The 14,993-nt window shown below is 44.1% G+C and overlaps 1 protein-coding gene across 1 annotated transcript; it reads right to left on the bottom strand.

Moving 5' to 3' along the window:
- Positions 1-24: 24 nt before the first annotated feature.
- On the bottom strand, positions 25-14,798 carry LOC9642736 (dynein heavy chain 7, axonemal). The gene is given in 56 exon segments (XM_024675943.1): positions 25-690; positions 751-1,106; positions 1,164-1,541; positions 1,594-1,919; positions 1,974-2,148; positions 2,212-2,325; positions 2,384-2,971; positions 3,031-3,114; positions 3,169-3,423; positions 3,482-3,729; positions 3,783-3,927; positions 3,974-4,189; positions 4,239-4,442; positions 4,495-4,599; positions 4,649-4,837; positions 4,893-5,165; positions 5,215-5,422; positions 5,477-5,595; positions 5,645-5,791; positions 5,841-5,999; positions 6,058-6,181; positions 6,228-6,361; positions 6,413-6,517; positions 6,567-6,668; positions 6,718-6,864; positions 6,920-7,087; positions 7,134-7,379; positions 7,432-7,725; positions 7,772-7,949; positions 8,000-8,158; positions 8,220-8,441; positions 8,491-8,822; positions 8,875-9,017; positions 9,075-9,141; positions 9,188-9,496; positions 9,547-9,739; positions 9,803-10,041; positions 10,103-10,294; positions 10,344-10,443; positions 10,500-10,855; positions 10,904-11,098; positions 11,152-11,316; positions 11,358-11,561; positions 11,615-11,986; positions 12,037-12,225; positions 12,276-12,434; positions 12,505-12,618; positions 12,673-12,770; positions 12,820-12,967; positions 13,023-13,250; positions 13,308-13,383; positions 13,442-13,699; positions 13,750-13,862; positions 13,908-14,195; positions 14,275-14,455; positions 14,512-14,798. Coding segments are annotated over 55 exon segments (11,136 nt in total). The 5' UTR covers positions 14,778-14,798; the 3' UTR covers positions 25-690; positions 751-767.
- Positions 14,799-14,993: the final 195 nt, after the last annotated feature.

Raw genomic sequence — 14,993 nt, 5'->3', positions numbered from 1 at the left:
AAAAAAAGGCTCGAAAGCATCAAAAGAGCGTCGAGCAAACAGCTTCCTTTGTAACAATTCCCAGGTACATTGTTCGTTGGCTATTCCAGATTAAAAACCACGATATGCGTTTTGTTTCACCGATCATAGAACTTTCGTGTCCCCTCCAATATGTACACGGTCCTTCCTCCTTGGTTGTCTCTCTTTAAGTTTGTTCTTCGTCGTCTCGAGAGAGCTACGATGGAGCTGCCAAAGTTTCCAGCGATCCTGCTGCTGCTCTTCGTCTTGATCACAGGTTTAATAGAAAACCTCTCAAGATCTGATGTTGAACTTGAAAAAAATCTGCTTTTTTTTCCCAGGAGTTGCCCCATTCCTGCCTCCATTTGAGTGTAAGTCTCTGTGATGTCCTCTCTTGTTCATGGCGCTGTGACTTTGGCCTTTCAGTTGATGGCTCTTGCCCTGACGAGTGCATGCCCAACACCATCTTGGAGTGCGACCACGGCTACCTCTCCAAGAGCTGCACGAACTGCTGTCGACTCCAGGGGACGTCCTGTGCGCTCATCTTTCTCAACGGGACAAACGCCTGCCGGAGCTCCAGATTCACGTCCTGTCCCGAGAGCTGCTTGCCAGCTCTGGGATACAAGTGCCGGGATCCACTCTACCTCTCTCGCTGCGAGAACTGCTACCCGGGGTGCTCCATTTTCTTTCCACCTGGTAGTCCATGAAGAAAACTCAAACGTTAAGTTGTAACCAAAGCTTTGAAAGTATCACCTTCTTTGATGTGTTGTTTAGTCATCTAGTTGTGAAAGAAGAGCGACTCCTCGCTTCACCCAGTGAGCCTGCGGCATGTTGGACGGGAGCTTCACTTCCATGACGAAGTTTGTCGAGTGGCCGGTCGTGGAAAGGATACCCCTTCGATCACTGGTTTTGTACAGCGGAGACAAGTAGTGCGGATAGTTGCCGAATTTTGAGAGCTCCGTCGGCACCAGCCAGAGGATTGGACATGGCGAGTAGAGAACTTTTGGCTCCGATTCGCCCAGATAATGTGTGTTGTAATCCCATCTAGCTCCTTCCAAGAACAGACCACGAACGTACACGCCAATCTCTGGCTTTATTGTACAAGCAGCCTGTTTGCAAAGTAACATAGTTTCATTAGTAGATCCAGCAAAAGGAGCTCAGCTTACCGGATCCTCCATAACTTGAAACTCAAAGTCGATCATATCAATGGGAACCTTGGCAGAACGAGCAAAGTTTTGCTTGGCTCCGGTAAGAAACGACTGTGTGAAGTTTAAACCAGATAGCCAGTAGACGCTGGGAGGTCCATTGACAACCCAGTCGTGGAAGAACGCTACTCGCTCCAGCAAGTCCGAGACGTAGCTTGCAAGCGGCTTTCTCGACGGATATGACTTGGCAGCCCACATTGCCGGTATCTTACCATCCAAAAGGCTCCTCCCAAGTTGGTCTAGTTCCGCACTCATGACAATCAACCCTTTCACGGCCTTCTGAAGCTCGAGAAGGCTGGACCGAATTATACTAAGCAGCTTGTTAAATCTTTCAAGCTCCTGCAATTTGGAAAGTAGAGTGAGCGAGAGAAAGAGAGAATCATATAAGTACCTGGCATAGCACCGTGTTCATGGACTCGAGGTAGACAACGGGGTATTTGTTCTGGACAGCTTCGATGTCAAAGTTTCCAGGAAGCTTTCCCAGGATATCCGACGATATTCCCAGCATAACATCATCCGGAGACATTGCTGGTGCTCCACCTTTCTTGGATGACCCGCCTTCTGAGGCTGCTGGTGATACTAAAAGCAGGGAATCAAGAAGCCGGGCCGTTTCGTTCAAGTCCTTGCTTATGGTAGCGTTGTCGTGAAAACCAAAAACCTCGGGGCGAGGCTGATTCGGAAGTCTCTTAATGAACTCCAAAAAGTTTTCGTAGGTGCCTGTGAAAGGTGAAAGTTTTGATCACAAACAGTTGCACCTTTTGCAAAGCTTACCATCAGGAGGAGCACGAAAAAGACCACTTTCAGAGAAAGAATAGTTATCGTCGTGAACAGCATCACAATAAATTCCTTCCAGTATTGTGATGAGTGTTCTTCGGTCGTGATCGTCAGTAACTCGACCACCATAATTACACTCTCCAGTCAAGTAGTTGAGAGCCTTGTAAGGAATCTGCACAAGTCATGTCAGAATGAATATGTAACTGTTTCACGTTGCAGAGAACGGAAAACTCACCCTGTCGGGATACTCTTCGATGAACATCTTCAACTGTCGTACGCTAATTCGCAAATCTGATTCGTTGTACTCGTATGGGATGTTCCAACCCAAGGGTCCGAACTTTCTCCGTTCCTAACATCATAAAACATCTAAGTTCAAGAGCGAAAATATCATCACGATAAATGCATACCTGAACAAAAGCATGGAAGAAACAAAGTCCATAGAGCATTCTTCGCCACTCGGGACCTTTCGAACAATTGCTGAAGAAGTCAATATCTGATATCGGATACATGAAGTAGCTGCCGGTCAAGTTGGCTTTGAGACCATTCGGAGGCTCGTTGGTCATCTTCACCGCATTCTGAAGGATTGCTACTGGAAACGCGTCCGAAGGATAGCTTGTGAGCCAGAGCCTGAAATCTTTGTGTGTTTTCTCTTTTGTAAGCTCGTTCTCCCAGTACTTCTCCAGCGTGGCCATCCAGGAAACAGCCAGATGACAGTTCTGGAGCGCCACCCAAGAGCCTTCCTTTGCTGCGACGTTGAGAATGGCAATAGCTACTGGGCCCTGTCCCTGTCCAAGCGAGACCGTCTCTAACTTAGCCTCTTTATCCGCTGCAAGCTTGAGAAGCATCGACATTGGATCTGAGCCGGGCGATAAAACAAAGACGAGTGGCGTCGTAGCTGAAGCGTCTTTGTAGCAGCTTTCAAGGTTGAGAGGCAGTGGTTCGATAAACTTTGATCCCAAAGATTCAGCGACATAATTCGCCGTAGCTAACACAAGCTGGAAGGAAGCCGGGACGAATGCAATGAAGTAAAAAGCAGCAAGTTATTCAAATATACCTTGTCAGGCCGAATGCACCGCAACACTACCATCTTTTGGAATGAGTCGAGCTCAATATTCCAGGGCAAAGGAAGTGGTTCCATCTGAAATATATAAAAAAACAATAAGCTGTTTGTCCAACCAGCAAGACAACGTACATGTGGTTCAGGACTATCAAAAATGACTCGCCACTTGTCTGCTTGCTGAATGATGTCTGCATCCAAACCGCTAAAGGCTTCTTTCTGTAATATGAATGACTCTCAAGGATAGTCTTCAGCAAAAAAAGAAAAATGTACTTGTGAAAGCCGATAAAGTTCGCCCCACGCCTTGTCGCTAAGCCATGCAGTGGCTTCACCCGCAGGCTTAGCTGGCTGTTTATCAAGAGCAATGCCTCCCGTCATGAAAAACCTTAGCTGAAAGTGAGAACGAAGCATTGTTAGCGGTTATCAAAACAAAATTAAATAGAGTTACCTCGTCAAGACTCAGCTTTCCTTCAGCAGAGAAAAGCTTCACTGTCATTAAAAAGACGAACAGAAGTTTGTCCTTCTCAAACAAAGAACGGCAAACATTGCAGTAGAGGGTGTACAGAAAGTGAGCGTTTAAAATCCTGAGCCGTGCTCCGAGATCGGGAGATTTCTCACTGTTCATAATGGAAAACTCGAACAAATCTATGAACCATGGTAGCGAATATTGGTACATCGGCTCAATATTGGCCATGTCTGTAACAGAACAAGTCATTAGAACCGATTCATTTTGAATGAGACGTTCTCACCTGAAACACAAAAAAACAAGATCGCTGTTACTTTTGCCACCGGTTTGTATCCGCTACGTGCATTGTCAATTTTGACCTCCGTTTCTTCGGCAATTTTTTGCTTGGCGGAAATATCCTCAGACAAAATTTTGGATTGTGAAAGAACCTGGGTAACGTATTGTTTAGACATGATATAGTTTGAAAAAGCTTACCTGTATTCCAGTTTCATCTTCAAGAATGTTTCCTTCTTGCGACAGAACCTCCAGCGTTTTATCTTCAATTTCCTTAAGCTGCTTCTTATTGCTCGCACTCTGAAGAATCAGCTGATTTTTTTCTTCCTCTAAGTCCGGCCGCTCCTTCGCAACAGCTATTCCAAGAAGCTGATCGAACAAGCCTTCCGAGGTAATCATAAAGTTGAGTAGTGTGACCTGAAGAGAATCGTTAAAACAAAATAAGAATAATGCAAGGAGAGACCACCTTTGCGGAAGTTTCGGGACTGTAGTGAGGGTTCCGAAGTTTTGTTGTGAGATAGAGACGGAACTTTGAGGAATACTCCAACGTGTTATCTCCTAGTTTTATACACAGAGTGCCACTCTGTTTAAATGTTAGTTGCAATAGAATAGGTTCAATAGCTGGATCAAGTTCTTCGCCAACGTTTTCAACTAAGACAGGCTTTCCAAACTGTAAAGTGCCCAGTTCAACGAGAGAAAATTTAAAGTGAGGAAGGAGCAACCTGAATTCCAACTTCAAGCTTTCGCAAGAAGTCATTGTCACTGAGTTTTGTGATTATGAGGGCATTGCTTGCTTCAAGATTTTTTATCCACTTGTTAGCTTGACCCTAGAGTACCACATAAGGTTGGTTAACCACGCACGAAAAAATATCATACCTGAGGATCAATCATCAAGCCCCATCTACGAGCAGTTTTGATGATTGTGCCGTTGTCAATCGAGCACTGGTCTTTTGGTAGACCACAGATGTTCCACGCTCGTATCTCTACAGGATCGGCAAGGATATTGCTGAGAACAAAATCAGTAGAGCATGGGATCTTTTTCCCCTTGCAAACAGCTAGCCAGTCCTGCACAAACATTTCCACGATATTATTTCGATTCTTAGCTCCCGTTCTAACTTACCGCAACTGCTTGATCTCTAAACGTCGGAGTAAACACACCGAGATAAGCTATCATCCCAGCCGACAATAGAATGTCCCCGGTCAATTTGATGTACGTTTCTCCAAACATTTGAGCCTGGGCTGTCCAGCGAGTTTTCTCACCCCCGAGACCAGACATGAGCTGGTTTGCACGGGTAATTTTTGTTGCGCACAGACTCGCTTCATCTTCAACCGTTTTCTTTTTAAACTGTGCACCATTTAGCTGCGCATCTAATTCTGCCAGCCTTAACTCGACCTGCAGTAGTTATTTCAGACGACAAGTATATAAGAACTTGCAAACGCACCTTTCGCAAAGACGCCTGCTTCACGCGTAACGCAGACATGACTTCCTCGTATTCAGCTTCAGCAATTTTAAGTGCTGCTTGTTTAGGTGCCACCACTTTTGCTACGCGATCATAAGCCTCCATTGCAATGATCCACGAACAAAGCCCGAATGCAGCTTTTGAAATCACAGAAACTTTAGTTGGCTCCATGTTAGGATTTGCGATGTAACTGCATTTTTCCAAAGTTATCAGCCAACGGTACTAATCTTCACAATAAGCTTACGGTCGAATTTTCGCGATGATTTCGACGGAGATGTTGTCCTTGTCATATTCTCTCAAGCTCTTTAGAAAATCAGCATCCGCCAACATCTTTTTGCTACTTTCCCAGTAGTCCTCAACCATCTGCAACTTTCGGTATGAAAAAGATGAAGATCTCCGGTGCATACTTCACCTTTCCTGACCCTCCTGGGTCTTTCATGCGAGTTGGTTTTATGCTTTTCATGATACAGACTGCTTCCATGACAAGCTTTACTCCCGCAGGTGGACTTTTCATTCCTTTCAGCTCTGATATGTCGTTTTTACTCAAAGTGTCGAGCGCCTGTGATAATTAGCTTAAGTTTGTAAGCATGAACAACAGGGAAACGTACCTTGAGAGCAGCTTCTAACATGGGCATTGCGGCTGCTAGTTCAGCCTCTGTGTCATCCTTAATTGCTTTCGCTTCAGCGGCTTTTATGCTTGCTGCAGCTTCTTCCACTAACACAACTTCCCTGACTTTATTTGCCTCAGTTGTTTCTGTATCAATGACCTATTGAAACGCGATCCATCAATATAAAATCTCGGAGCTAAAAGATAGAAGGAGGAACCTGAAGCAACTCAGTAACTTCAGCAGTAGATTGCACTAGCTTAGGCTGGAGTTCCTCCAACTCTTTCTGCATCGTGTTCACGTCGTTTGCTGAACTCTCTAGCTTTTGCAGTCCCATTTCATATCTGCCATTCGCAATGTCAGAATCTTCTAACTAACATATACATGTACCTTTTCTTAAACCCGCTGACTTCTGCCTGCTTTTTCATTAGCAATGACTTAAACAAGTTGATGAGCTCAAGGAAACTTGTTGGTGTAACATATGAGTACCGACGCATTACAGTAAAATATTGAAGTGAGAGGTCCTGAGCGAAGAATTTATAAAAAAAGAGACATATTTTCAAATAGTAAAATACCTGCACAGAAATATGGAAGTGCACTGTCATGTCTACGAGCCCCGGAATAAGCTTATCATCCACATTTACGTCGTCCAGAAATCTAGCTGCAACTGAACGTAATGCCTGGAAGACCGACACATAAGTAACTTGGTAGATCTTGTGCAAAACTTACTTCTGTTGGCCAACCGCTAAACCAATCAATCGTGCAACAGTTCACTAAAGATGGGAACTTCCGTAATCGATCTCTGAAAGCTCCACCAATTGGACTAAAAGCCTGCAGACAACTATGTTATTTCCTCGATGAAACACCAAATTTTACGTACCAAAGCAATTCGCATGTTCTTAGAGCACTCGTCTACAAAGAATGCGTATAGCTCTGCACGCGATCCATCCCTTTTTGCGCGTTTTGCTCGAGGTCGAACTGCCTCACAGATGGAACTTAAGTCTGCGGAGTCATAAAGATTTGGAACCTGTAGAACTCTCTAGGCTTCAGTAAAATAGCGGATATTGTCAAATGACGCTTACCTCTCCCGTGTTAAGCAGTGAATTTATATCTTCTACAAATCCTTCCATTTTAATTTGTGTATCAACGAAAAGGAACATGACGCGCTTGTCCGCTTCTCCAGCTTTCCGCAACATTTTTCCTAAATCCTCCCTCCATTCGGACATGCCATAATTTTTCGCTATTTCAACCTGCGTTTAAATATAAAAAGCAGATCACACGAGAAAGCGGGAGTACCTGAAATATATCAAAGCCTTCAATAAACGCAGCTAGTCTTGCAAAACTTTGTCTCCCACTACCACCAACACCTACAAGCAATGCATTTCCTCCCGGCTGCTTAATCACGCGGCAGATACGGGATATATGTTGAATAGCAAACTGAAAAAGTACTAGATTCATTTGCTTCGTATTAACTTGGTTATAGTCCTCCAAGTATGCTTGCATAACACGCATAAGCCCCTCCTCGTCAGTGATTTCGTCGTACTGTAATTTTCAAATCGGACACAAGTTTAACAAAAACTTTACCCAAACTTACTTGCGCAGGATCTGCCCCGGGAACCATGAAATCTCCTGCCATAAAATACTTCATGTTTCCAGGACTGCTATCCCCTTTCTTGATTTCGGAATGAGTAAAGCTTGCAAAGACTTTTCCATAACGTTCTTTGTAGTGCTTCTCAAACATTTCCGCCAGAAGTTCGCAAAACCAATCTCTGTCCTTATCGTTGATAAGGCGGTCGTAAAAAATCCTAAGGCATTCATTAGCCCATAGTCGCATGATCTTGTACACATTGTCGGTCTCGGCTGGCGCAAATTGCAGGCCCAGAAACACCTGCACGACAAAAAATGAGATATATACCACAAAATAAAAATCGTACCTTGGAAAGATCACGCAGATTATATGTATAGTGAGACTTCTCCGGAGTGGGGAGAAGCTCACGCTGAACAGTCTGATAGATATCAATTGTCGCAGCAATCATAGGAGGCCTAAGTTTAACCACTTGTGGTGGATATCTGGACCTCTTCATCCAGAAATCTACCAAAGAAGAAAATATCCTGCAAAAGACTTTGTTTGTTAATTGTCACAAAGAGGAGATCCCGTATACCTGCTCAATGTGGCGTCTGAAAATGGAGTAACACATATAACGTTAAAATGACGTAAATAGCGATTTGTGACTGCGTTTCGTCCTCCTCCAGGAGGAGCCATTGCAGATATAAACTGAGTATCTATGATGTTTTTGAACGACAGATCATTTCGGTCGTACCTGAAAAGCAAGATCACAGTTAAGTCAGACAAGCAAGAGCAATATAAGCGTAAAAACTTACCATCCTTTGTGATCCATCCATTGCCTCAGCAGTTCAATAGGTGGCTGAGCGCCGTATTTCTCAAGAGCAGGCATACTAAGGTCGTCCACAAGAATTATGCACTGCTTTCCTTTCTGCGGCCCAAAGATTCCTTGTTTCCTTTTGACGAGCTTCGAGTCAATGATATCCTGCGTCTGGTTAGCACTTGTTTGCGCAGAGAAGTTGAAAAACATGGACTGAAACCTGTTCAACGAAACGTCAATGACAAAAGAAATGGAATCGCAGAACTTACTTCGACGTATCCAGCTTCATCAGGTACTGCTTGACGTATTGGCTCTTTCCGGTGCCCGTCGGGCCAACAAGCAGCAAAGGGAAGGTATGCATCACCAGCTCGTTTACCAAAAACAAATATTTCACCGTATCCGCGGTCGAAACTATTATCCTTGCAAAGTCGGCCTCGGGACTTGGAGGGGTCTCGTCGACGAGATCGGTCCACGGAACCCATTTTGCTCTATCTTTGTTGAAAACAAAATCGTAGACTAGTTTACCATCTGGAAAATTCTGGGCCACTTTTCTTGCCGCGGCAACTATGTACTGCTTGTAATCCTCAGGTGGTTGGTTGGCCTGTTTATTGAATGAATAAGAAACTGATAAAATTTCAGCTTTTATGACTTACAATAAGCTTGCGCAGAAGCACATCGAACTTGGGGCGATCTGCGTGATCCGTGCAAGCACCAACCGCCCAAACCAGTGCAAACAAAAATATGCTGTCCACCCAGGTAGCCTTCAAGTTGCCATCCATTTTCTCAGATTGAACCTCTGCACAGCAAAACAGGAGCATCACAACATTATGAACAAAAAGGAGGCTTTACGTACTGTCCGTCAATTGCGGATCCATGAGCGACCAGATAATGCGCAGCATGCTCTGCACCATGTTTTGCTCCTGCATTCGACAATGTTAACAGAAACAAAACAACAAGATTTCATACCTGCATTGCAATAGTCAGCTTGCAATTTTTTTGTACGCAACGTAAGCAGGGCGGTAGCAGCCACTCGCACAGTTTTGAAATCTGGTCACTGTAGCGCCCTTGTAAAACCTCTGGCAAAGCTGTGAGCCAAGATGTAACAATCGGCCTCCATCCAATCGCCGAAGGTTCTACATAAACCATTCCGCATCTAGAGACAGTTGCAGGTGAGGCCGCCGCCAAGTCCTGGACTTCAAAAATTAAGTTCATCGTGCCAGACATCTGGATAATCTCTCCGCTCATGAGACAAAGCTTCTTGTTATCATCTAACACCTGCAGAAAAAGATAGTGAGAACTTTCTGTAAGTAGGACCATTACGTTACCGTATTCATGTTCTCGATCCAGATTGCATCTACAGGCCCATCGAAAATAAGCCACTTTCGATTTGGAGTAGTGTCAGCCGACTGGTTTCGAAAAGTAGTTGCAAGAACCCCGTCTGTCCACTCATGCGAAACGGGGTCAAACTGACCATATAGTTGTCCCATCGTGATGGACTTCGGATTTAGAATATTATACCTGCATACTAATGGACAGGCTGCTTTAGCCATTCAACAAAATGTAAGTAAAAAAACAACATACCATGTTACTTGCTCCAGGTTTTGCTGATTCATTTCCGTCAAAGCATCCGCAAGAACCTTGTACATGCAGGTTTTTGCTCCAAACGAATATCCAACAATCATCAACCCGTGCCTCACAATAATCATCTCGTAGAGTTCTAAGATTTTTCGTATGAATGGTTCGATGGGTATCAAATTCATCTTGACGCAATTGTTGTTCAAGGCCAAGAGAATGGCATCATAATCCGGCTTTGGAAGGACCTGACAAACAAAGAACAAACAAAACAATACAAAACAACGAAATAAAACAATAACCACATACCACGCCGGGAAACAGATCAGCCATGATTCCTTCAAACAAAGGTATATCATGAGACAAAAATTTGGGAAGGTTGACATCTCGAATAGCTCGAAGAACGAGCACGGACTCGTCCGCATCTCTGTACTTCCTTTTCAAGTTACCCGCAGCTCTGAGCACGGCTATCACCGCACGCATACCATAATCATAGTGATCCTGTGAATACATGATTACGAAATTCCAACTACGTCTATATACTCCTTACCTGAGAAGACAACTGCTCGCTGCAAAGTCTGTAAGTTGCCACTAGCTTACGCGCCATATCTCGAGCAAGTCCATACCCAAAAGAATACAAAATAATCTCCCTACAAACCGATGATATGAGTAAAACCAAAAGTTTCATAAAGAGTTGCGTAGTTACCCAATCATCGCATAATTTGGAACCATCATAGCCACCGGCCGGAACAAAGCCTTCAAATTGTCTGGCAGCTCTGACCGTCCGGCATAACCTGGATTCATGGTGATGAACGATGTGCAAGTGGGAATAAGAGGAAGATCTGTTCCCTCGAACATAAATCGCTTGACACCAGCCATAATGGCTCGTTGAATGGTAAGAATTTGCTGAGCAATGACGGAAAGCACTTCCAGATCAATACGATTAAACTCATCAAAGCATGCCCAGGCACCAGAGGCAGCGAGACCTTTGAAAAACTTCCCCATTGCAAGGTAGTCTAGACCATCTGAACAGTTGAAAACAACGCATTGCATCGCAAGGGCCTGCACAAAAAAGGCATGATTGTTGCAAAAACGTTATAAAAAGTGTACCTTTGCAAGATCTTTCGTTGTTTCTGTTTTCCCGGTACCAGCAGGACCTTCGGGAGCTCCTCCAAGATTAAGATGCAAAGCTCCCATCAGTGTCCGATAACAACGATCAGTAAGGGGTGTAATAACCAGGCGACTGCTGTTTCCCAGATACTCGTACCCGTAATTCCGTGCAGCATTAACCATTTTTACAATTACCTGCGATATTGTCATTCGTAACTTAGCAAACCACAACCAGAACTTCTCCGTACCTCGTTTTCTTCAAGGTAGTACCTCAATTGGCTGAGCCATTCAAAATCTGTTTCACTGGAGACTTGCTTTTCCTTCAGAAGAGTGACAACGTCCCTTGCATGAACATCAATGACAACCAATGCCCCAATCGTCAACCTCTCCATATTGCTTATGTCGCCTCGAACCTGCGGCAAATCAGTGAAGACCAAAGCTAAAAAGAGCTTACCAGTTTTACGAGTGATTGTAGCTGGTCAGTACATTTATCCTCGTACTTTTGCAGCCCAGCAGTTCCTCCTTCAATTATTGCACTTGCTACTTCCTCTGTCCAGTATATTTGCGACCCACACAAAACGATCATACCGGGCCACTTTAGAATCCAACTCTCGCGAGGCTCAACTGCATAATCGGCAGCGGCTTGCACAACAATGGCCTGTAAGGGCGAGTGTTAAAACGACGTAAGACATGGCGAAAGGAGAACTGTACCCTTAAGCATTCTTTCATCATTGCTTCGACTTCTATGAGCCACTTCTCCACGTTGCCTCCTGCGGACTTTGGGTTGTGAGTACGAGTGAATGGTACTTTCTCCGACTCCACGCTCAGCATGGCAGTTATGTCCAAGTTTGGCTGGAACTCGAGCTGGTTGATTCCCTCGAAACACTTCTTTAAAAACGGCTGCACTCTGAGCGGATCTTTTGTCTCCGACAATATTTCCAAAAGTTCGTCATTTGAAAGGAAAAAGAACCGAGGAAATGCAAGACGTTTTGTCTCTAGATAATGGTTGAGACCTTTGTTGACAATCTCAAGTTGCGCGTTTCCTTCTTTGAGATCAGCCAAAAGATTTGGGATATCGGCAGCCTGAGCAGAATAGTTAATGTCAACGTTCATTGGCCCAACGGTTCTCATACCTCTAGCATGCATTTTGTTTTGATAACTTCTGCTACAATCCTTCTCCACACTTTATCCGTTGCATGAAATGCAGTTCCTTCTTTCGGCATTTGCTCGATAATATCAGGTGATCCAAAAATTGGCTCCAGATACATCCATGCCGCTTGCATTTTGAGCCACTCCCGCAGAACGTCTTGCATCAATGTGATCTATGAAAACAACCACGTCAGTATAGGTCTACCCAAACGGAAACTACAACCTTTTTGAGCCAAATTCCTATCCGCTCTGAGAAAAATTGAGCGAAAGCAGAGGAGAACATGTTCTGTGTTTTGATTATATGTTCCTCCAAAAGGATTTGTGCTTCTTCTATGGGGCCACCTTTCAAAATGTGAGTTCCTGTGTTCTTGTACAAAGCATACTGCTCGAAATTGGAAACAAAAGAAAAAGGAAAAGATGAGCTACAATAACACATGGTGCTGCTTAAGTACCTCGAAAGCTATAGGAGCCCAGTCCGCCTCCATTTGGTTCAATGCCCTTTCTAGCGAATACTCTTTGCTTGCATGCTCACTTATTTCCTCCAGCTTTGTTAGATGCTCGTCAATCTGAAAAGAAAATTGTCATAAGCGTACTACAGTTTAAGTCTCACAGATACCAACATTTAATCTGAGCAACTGTCTGAAAGATATTGTGTCTTCGGCTTTAAGTTCGAAACCAACAATCTGAGAAATCTTTTCAAAGTGCCTAGCTCGAAGACCTGCACATTTATTAGTAGGTGAAAAACACGAGAGTCATCCGTCAAATACCTGGATTACAAAGACAGCGAAGAAGAGGAAACGTTTCCTTGAACTTCTCCATCTGTGCTTTGACAGCACTGGCAACCCTTCCCGGTTCCGGATAGTCTTCACCAAATTGCTTTACAAGCTTGAAAATCACTCGAAACATTGTCGAAACCTGGAAAGGAACCAAAGGTCAGAAAGGTGCATTTTTTGTTTAAATGATACGCCACCTCTCCCTCAATTTTCTCAGTATCCAGCGAGAAGAATGGTGCGCTCATCCATTCCTCTTCAAGTCTTTTAAAATTGGCTCCGACAGTCCACAACTTGAAGAACGGATCAAGGGCAGTAATCATCTGTTGTATCTGCGTGAACTTCGTTGGTGGTACGCCAAAAAGGGTTTCCTCGGCATTTAAAGCCTCGGAGGTCTCCAGAGCTGCTTGTAATCCATTGTTCAGGTCCTACAGGGAAAATAGTCATACTAAGAATGCCAGATACAAAGCAGACAACTAGCATACGGTAACATCATCGGAGATAGCTTCAATCTTATCGAGGTCGGCAATTGTGATATAGCTTTTTACTCGCACATCAAGACTGCAGCACGAGTGTTAAAGTTTACATAGTCAAAAGAAAAACAAGCGTTGATACGAACCTTTCCAACAATGCAAAAAAGTCGATACGGCGCTGCTTGAGTTGTGTTTCGTAGTGCTCGTACTCTTCAGTAATTCTTTTAGTATGCACGTCGATCACAGCCCGAACTCTTTTCGGCCATTCATATGCGATCAACATCGTCCGGAATTCGGTTTCAGGAATATTTAGCTGGTAGCGGTCTAGAAAGTCTTCTCGTTGCCTGTTCTCTCCTAGGATTCTCTCTAAAACTGAAAGCTCGGTGGGAGACGCAGCAAGAAACCTGGTTGCAAAAATGAGCTAGAAACATCGTCAAAACTAAAATTATCTTACTTTCGCAAGTAGACAGCTTCTTCGGAATTTGTGGGAATTTTTATGATCTCTCTGGCAATGTGCTCCATGCGTTCGAGCACATTTGTATTAGCAGCATGCATAAATGCGAGTACCTACATTGCATCTTGAGTGATTGTATAAAATCACAAAAGCCATACCTGCTCTTTTAACAGTAGTGCAATATATCTCGCCTTCTTTATCAAGATATCTTTGTACTCCTTGCACTTCACCCGCACAATGCCACAGTCCACTACGTTTGCGCTTGTAGCCTCAATCTGAATTTCCTTCTCGCTGAACTGTTTAAGAACCTCTTCATACTCTTGAATCGGTTTTTCTTGGGCCTTAAATTCTTGGGCAAATGCTTGTGCTGACATGTTTGCAAGAGCTTCAAAAGGCACATACTTGTCCATAAGCTCTTTAGGATAGTTAACATTTGATTGCACTACCTGCAAGCATATCAGAACTTGAGAAAAAATTGGGCTTTATAAACAATTCATATATTAGAGCAAGGAAATGAGAAAGCACCTGCCTTATGTGGCCTTTGGCAACTCCAACAAGCTCGTCATCCACAGCCATGCTCGACAATAAGCGTCGTGATGGCTCTAAATCTTCAGCATCGACACGATGAACACCAGCGCTTTGAGCCACTGCGTATTCTAGTACTTCCACAAGGCCGAGTTCTAGCGCGTCGTAAGACGGCTCGACTCTGCCATATAGTAGATTAAAGCCAAAAGTTTTGAGCTCATGCTGAGAGTAACATACCTGTAGACATTTTTCTCAAACTTTAGAGTCGTGTAAAACGGAGGAGTAGCTTTGAGTGTCGCCTCGGAAGGCATGTCTTTCCCATACTGAGCCCGGAACAGCTCCTTGAATCTCTGCAGTCGCGGAGTCAGTTTATGATGAACAGTCATAATACTCTCGCGTGGAATCTCGTAGATTTCCCCCTTATAAACGTCGATGAAACGAACAAAGTTGACAACAGAATCCTCCACCAGCCTTCTGATTTGATTCGACATAAGAACTGCCATGGCTTCGTAAAAACCGATGAGATCAGTGTTGGGAGGAATAGGAACTGCCTGCTCCAACACGGACGAAGCCGTAGATAACCACTCGGTGTCTAGCGACTCCCTCACGGCTCCAGCACACTGCTTACCCCGTTCGATAAAGTCATCTAGCTCATAAGGTGCTCCAGCAAAGAACTCAGGTGTTGTTGTGTCGATGAGAAACTTTGCTGCATATAAATC

This window comes from Selaginella moellendorffii, unplaced genomic scaffold (assembly GCF_000143415.4).
Source record: "Selaginella moellendorffii unplaced genomic scaffold, v1.0 SELMOscaffold_16, whole genome shotgun sequence".
Classification (NCBI taxonomy): domain Eukaryota; kingdom Viridiplantae; phylum Streptophyta; class Lycopodiopsida; order Selaginellales; family Selaginellaceae; genus Selaginella; species Selaginella moellendorffii.
Note: the sequence above shows the minus strand (reverse complement) of the source record. Positions and strands in the feature narration are given on the sequence as shown.